At 48.0% G+C, this 6,984-nt stretch overlaps 1 protein-coding gene across 1 annotated transcript; it reads left to right on the forward strand.

Annotated features, from left to right (window-relative positions):
- The first annotated feature begins 1,578 nt into the window (after positions 1–1,578).
- On the forward strand, positions 1,579–3,243 carry LOC123090332 (LRR receptor-like serine/threonine-protein kinase RGI5). The gene has a single exon (XM_044511681.1). It carries the CDS (start codon positions 1,579–1,581, stop codon positions 3,241–3,243), a length of 1,665 nt encoding a protein of 554 aa, XP_044367616.1.
- Positions 3,244–6,984: the final 3,741 nt, after the last annotated feature.

A 6,984-nucleotide genomic window follows, 5' to 3' on the forward strand; every position in this document is an offset into this window, starting at 1 on the left:
CTCCATGAACCATCAGGACCAGGTCCATCTGAAACTGCAATGCCATGGAGTATATATGTTAGCAAGAAGATGTGTGTAATTCATTACTGAATGGGTGCATGCAGAGTAGGTAAGTAGCCAAGTGAACCTGGAGCGGGTGGAGGATGCTGGACGGCCCGAGTGACTCGGGCTACTTGAGCAGCCCGAGGCATAACAGTTATTCGCCCGACGGAGGATGAGGAGGAACGAGAGCTCAACAGACGTCCCTTCCCGTGCGACATGACTAGCTGGGAGCCCGTATATGCCGCCATTGATTCTCACTTGCTACCTATGCAAAGGGACAGCTTAGTAGTTGATCAGTACTTGAGTAGTAGGTGGTTCTATCACTGATGACTGCCTCCAGACAAGCCGCCTGCGTGGGTACTTATACATGCAAGATTGATATCACCAACGCACTCAGCTCTGCTATCTATCTCATTCTTACCCAGTGAGCTACCACACGCGTTCGACTAGTCAAGATGAGGAATAAATAGTGGATAATTAAAGAGGGAACGCGGCTCATACCACCATGTGCGAAGACGAAGACAAGACTATACTACTTCAGACCATACCTGTCAAAGAATAGAGAGAAGACTGCACTTCAGACAAAAATTGTGGCGCTGGCACAGTTTGGCTCATTGCGGATTTCATTTTCGGAGTTGCTAGCTAGTAAGCTATTACTTCCATAAGATTTCTATTAAGTCTCAGTCGTCCGAGTCGAGTTACTCCATCTACCGGATTCGTCTCACCAAGGCACTCAGTTTAGCTACCTATCTCATTCTTACCCAGTGAACTACAACTACCACACGCGTTCAACTAGTCAAAATAACGAATAAATATTGAATAATTAAAGACGGAACACGTCCGTTCATACCAACCATGTGCGAAGACGAAGACGAGACTATGCTACTTCAGACCATACCCGTCAAAGAATAGAGAGAAGGCTGCACTTCAGACAAATATTGTGGCGCTGGCACAGTTTGGCTCAATGCGGATATCGTTTTCGGAGTTGCTAGCTATAGTAGCTAGTAGATATTGCTTCCATAAGATTACTTTTGTGTCTGAGTCGTCCGAGCCCAGTTACTCTATCGGATTCATATTCTGAGGGTTTTTCTAGCCAGGGATAGTATATTCCCACTTGAAGTTGAAGAAACCATTAGTTTGGCTGGAGAGGACCGCAACCAAACGATTATATTTGTTCTAGCTATTAACCTGCATCCTCACCTTTGAAACATTTCTCTGCCTCTCTCCTGTGAGGAAGCTTCTTGCCTCATTAATCTACCAGTGCATTTCCCGCAGACCTGGGCCTTCATGTTTTTTGCTTACAGCACGAGTAGTCGGTCAATCATATGCTTACCCTAAACTAGGTGTTTCTTTTCTATCGTACGTCACTTGGTTACGTGTGTGTGCCAGCATCATCAGTGTCATCACACATTCTGTTATGGTATTGCATTGCCGTCCTTCTACTTAAAGTGGGTGCAGTGAGCCATACCGTCACACCACAGTTAATAATCATCCTCTTGCAAAGCGAGAGCTTCCATTCATCTCGATAGCAGAGTAATGGCAGCTTTGTCGTTCCCACGTCTCGTTTGGTTTCTCTGCCTCTTCTTGGGTTTCTTTTGTAGCCTACCACTATTAGGCATCTGCGATGACACAGAGAGTGATAGACAAGCCCTCCTTTGCTTCAAGTCCCGGCTCTCGGCACCCGCCGGAGTTCTACCTTCATGGAGCAACACATCCGTGGAGTTCTGCGACTGGCATGGGATCACGTGCAGCGCGACTTCCCCCCGGCATGTCGTTGCGCTCGACCTTGAATCCCAAGGCATCTCAGGCATCATAGCTCCTTTCATCGCCAACCTCACTTGGCTGGCAAGGCTCCAGCTGTCCAACAATAGCTTCAGTGGCGGCGTGCCATCCGAGCTTGGCCTCCTGAGCCGACTCACCAACCTCAACCTCAGCATGAACACTTTGGAAGGTACCATCCCGCCCCAACTCTCTGCATGTTCCCAGCTCCAAGTTCTCGGCTTGTGGAAAAATTCTCTCCGGGGAGAGATCCCACCTGGCCTTAGCCAATGCAAGCGCCTTCAAGAGATTGACCTTAGCAACAATAAGCTCCAAGGTGGCATACCTCCTGCTTTCGGAGACCTTCCTGAGCTGCACATACTAGTTCTCGCCTACAACATGCTTACCGGCAATATTCCGCCATCTTTGGGCAGCAGACGTCATCTCACATATGTCGATCTTGGGAGGAATTTTCTTGGAGGGGTCATACCAGAGTTCTTGGCAAATAGTTCATCTCTTCAAGTACTTAGACTCATGAGCAATGGTCTTACTGGGAAACTTCCGAAGGCTCTCCTCAACACTTTGTCACTTGGTGCTATCTGCCTCCAACAGAACAGTTTTGTTGGTTCCATACCTTCTGTTACTATCACATCTTCCCCTATTAAGCATCTCGACTTAGGGTATAACAAACTTTCAGGAAGAATACCTTCCTCACTAGGGAACCTTTCCTCCCTAGTTCTTCTTCGTCTTACAAGCAATCATTTAGTTGGGAGCATCCCAGAGAGCTTAGGTTATATTCCAACACTACAGATGTTGTCCTTGAGCGTAAACAACTTATCTGGGACGGTTCCACCATCTATCTTCAACATGTCATCCTTGATAGGGCTAGCCATAACAAGAACCTCACTTTTCGGCAGATTACCCATCAACATAGGCTACACCATCCCCAATATCCAGGACTTAATACTCTCAGTTAACAGTTTTGATGGATCAATCCCAGCTTCTCTTCTCAAAGCTTACCACCTACAAAGCCTTGAACTGAGCAGTAATAGATTTACTGGATTCATACCATTCTTCGGCTCATTGCCAAATTTGGAGGAAGTCGATTTGGGACACAACAAGCTAGAAGCAGATGATTGGGGCTTCATCTCTTCACTATCTAATTGCTCCAGGTTGGCCATCCTCGCCCTGGATGGGAACAATCTCAAAGGGAAATTGCCAAGTTCGATTGGCAATCTTTCCAACAGTCTTGAGACGTTGTGGCTGAATAGCAACAAAATTTCGGGACCTATACCGCTGGAGATTGGCAACCTTAAGAGCCTCAGTAGCTTGTACATGGGTGACAATCTTCTCACCGGTAATGTACCACCAACAATTTGGAAATTGCATAACTTGGTCGATCTATCCTTAGCACAAAACAGGCTTTCGGGTCAGATTCCTTAGGATACATCCCACCAGGTGAGATAAGCTTATTTGCAAGATATTGATTCTGTTTGTTCCTTATGTTGTACAAATAATGATAATTCTATTTTTTTTATGTTTTCTACATGTAATGTAGCGTATGGAATGAGCGAAGGGATATCAACCAAGGGTGATGTCTATAGGTTTGGAGTGCTTCTGTTACAACTCATAACAGGCTGTACTCCAACTGATGAAAATTTTAAAGATGGTATAGAGAAAAAAATGGCAGGAGTTGGCATTGGGGTATAAGCCTTCATGAATTTGTTGATAGAGCATTTACACAGAATATTCATGAGGTTGTTGACCCCACAATTCTACAAGATAAAAACAATGCAACTGACATGACAAAGAAGTGTGTCATTCCACTTCTATGAATAGGCCTCTCTTGCTTCATGACTTCACCCAAAGAGCGGCCGGGCATGGGACAAGGTTCTACTGAGATACTTAGAATAAAGCATGTCGCATGTCTTATGATGCAACGAATTGGCAGGATGGTAGCAAGCAACAGAAGTTCATGTAAAGAAGAATATTACTCTTAGTGATCTAAGCGTTCTTATATTTCTTTTTTTTTGACACGTCAACGGCAGGCTTACGCCTGCCTGTACCTTTATTTCCAACCGCCAGGGTGTTACAGATCTCAGGGGGAAGAGAGAGTACATGGGGATTAGAGGAGGGAAAGACAAAATTACATGTAGCAAAAAGCTATAATCTCCCGGCAAGGTGAAACAACATGGAGCCCCAGTCCCGGAGCCTAATTTGCTTCTGAACATTATTACAGCGGTGGGACCAAAGTTTAAGATCATCCGCAGCGGAGCCTGCAACATCATGAAGCCCAAGTTGAATGTTCCGAAAAACCTTGGCGTTCCTTCTCTTCCAGATGTTCCAAAGAACGGCCAGCAGAACTGTTGATCTAGTTCCGTTGTGCCATTCACCCTCCCATGCTTGGAGCAGCCCCTGCGGTGCATCTGGACATAGGCTGTCAAGCTCCTCCCAAAGAGGAGCGAGGTGCTGGCACCCGAAGAGTAGATGGTTGATGGATTCGCCGTGGTCGCAGAAGGGGCACGCGGCCGAAGTGGAAATGCCACGTCTGAAGCGTCGCTCATTCGTGAAGAGGCGGTCCTTGCGTGCAAGCCAGAGGAATAGCTGGCATTTATTTGGGGCGTAGTTTTGCCAAATGGCCGGGGCGAGCGTGTATGTGGGTTTTGCCGTCCAAACCGCGTGGTATGCAAGCGTAGCGGTGAAAGGTTTCCCAGCATCCCTTGTAGTTCTCCTGTCAGCTACCTGCAAATTCAAGTTTACCATGGCCAAAATAGTGCGTAGTTCAAGCAGTTCGCAATCGGCTGCGTGAGATAGCCTAGGGGTTAGGTCCAAGGTTAGGTTGTCGAGGCCAAAGCGCGTGCCACCGAAGTGTGGACTCGGTTGTAGTGAGAAAACAGGGCCGGGAATTGTTGGGCTAGGGTTTGGGATGAGTGAGGGAGCCAAAGATCTAGCCAGAAGGGGGTAGTGACTCCATTACCGATGCTGACCCTGGTAGAGTCCCCGAAAAGGGTGAGGCCTTTCATGATGTCCTTCCAAATCGGGGTATGCTGGTTGTCTGACATGCCCACATCATTGGTGGTCGACCAGCCATATTTGGAGATCATGTATCTAGTCTCTCGTGAGATTTGCTCGTCATGCAGCTTGGAAATGTGTTTAAGTAACAGACAGAAGTTCATGTGTGGAAGAGAAAGAAAACCAAGGCCCCCATTGGCGAATGGAGCACAAACGAGGTCCCAAGCGACCTCGCAGTTGCTGCCCGAGGTTGTTTCCTGGCCAGACCAAAAGAAGGCCCTACATCATTTCTCGATTTCCTGAATGGTTCCAGCGGGGAGAAGAAGGGCACTCATGGCATAGATTGGCAGGGCGCGTAAAACAGATCAGACCAGGATAGCCCTTTCGGCCAAGGAGAGCAAAAGGCCCCTCCAACCGGCAAGATGGAGATCGACCTTGTCAATGATGAAGAAGAAGTCAGCCAGGTTTAGTTTGTGAGTGGATAGAGGCAAGCCCAAGTAGGATTGGGGGAAGGTGGCAATTGGACAACCCAGGGTTGCGGCAAGGCTAGTCGAGAGGTCGGGGTCGACGTGGATCGGGGCAAAGGTGCTTTTGTGGAAATTGATTTTCAGCCCAGTAGCCTCGGAAAATTGGAGCAGGATACTTTTGAGAGTCCGGAGTTGAGCAGCGTCAGGGGGGAGGACAATTAGCGTGTCATGTGCATATTGAAGCACGGTGTATGGTATATCATTAGCGATCGGGTGAGTGAGGAGTCCACAGTCGGAAGACTGAATAATGAGTCATTTTAAGACATCAACCACCAAGATGAAGAGATATGGAGATAGGGAATCGCCTTGTCGCAAGCCTTGGCGGCACTGAAACCAGTGCCCCGGCTTACCGTTCAGGAGAACAGCCGAGCTGGCTGTGGTGTTTAAGCTTTGCACCCAACGGCACCAGAGCGGTGGGAATCCTTGAGCCTTCAGGATGTTGGCAAGGACAGTCCAAGAAACTGAGTCAAAGGCCTTGTGAAAATCTAGCTTAAGGACGATTGCAGGTAGCCGTCGCTTGAAACAAGTTTGGACAATATCAGTAGCGTGAAGAAAGTTTTCGGCAATCCCACGTCCTTTGACAAAGCCGGTTTGATTGTAGTGGATGATTTGAGTGACGAGGGTTTGAGCCCTTAAGGAGAGGCACTTGGACCTAAGCTTAATTGAGAAATTTTGGAGGGAAAACGGCCTATAGTTCTCAGGTGTAGAAGCATCTGATTTTTTGGGAAGGAGCAGAATGTGGGCAGTATTGATGCGCAGAAGATCAGTGGTGCCTGCATGGAACTCGTTCATCAGATTAAGGAGATCCGGTTTGACTAGGTTCCAATTAGATTTGTAGAAAGACCGGCCAAATCCATCCGGCCCAGGGCTGGCATCATCCTTCATGGCCCAAAGGGCGTCCTTTATTTCCTCTAGAGTAAAAGGTTTCAGGAGGTGGCTTGGGTTGTGCTGAGTGTGTTAGGCAAAAGCAGATTTTCTAGGTCGAAAGAAGTGGATACATGGGCGCTTGTGCCAACCAAATTCTTGAAAAAGCGAAGTAGGACAAGTGGTGCCATTGTGAGAGAGAAATTTTATTTGATTTTTCCGATGTCTCACGGACGCACAAATATGCATATAGGCCGAGTTCTCGCCCCAAAAACACAGTCCTTGATTTTTTCCCGTTGCCTCCAGTAGGTAGGGGTAGGCATATAAACCGAAGACCAAAGTACCGAACCGAAAGAACCGGGACCGACACCGAACTGACCGAAACCGACTATTTCAGTTGTTACATCGGTCTCCACTTCTCAAAAACCGAATTTACTTTGGATGTTTCGGTCATGGCACTCAGTCACCCGAAATAACCTATAAAACCGAGATATTATACATGTGGCCCAAAATCTGAGAAGAACCCAGCCCATTACACGTAAGTGGCTACCTCCCACTGGGCCCTTTTCTGTCCGCAGGCCAGAAGCACCACGTGAAGCACCCATCCACTCCCACAGGGCCCCAGCCTAATTAACTGCTAATATCCCCGATCCAGCGGCACGACGTGAGCCGCCCGATGCCGTAACCTAGCCGTCTGACTGCTACAGGCCTACAACCCCCATGCGTAGTCCCCTGCTCTCCTCGCTGGCCGGCGGTGGTGGCGGCGCTCGCTCCAGGAGCT

This window comes from Triticum aestivum, chromosome 4B (genome assembly GCF_018294505.1).
Source record: "Triticum aestivum cultivar Chinese Spring chromosome 4B, IWGSC CS RefSeq v2.1, whole genome shotgun sequence".
Taxonomy (NCBI): Eukaryota; Viridiplantae; Streptophyta; class Magnoliopsida; order Poales; family Poaceae; genus Triticum; species Triticum aestivum.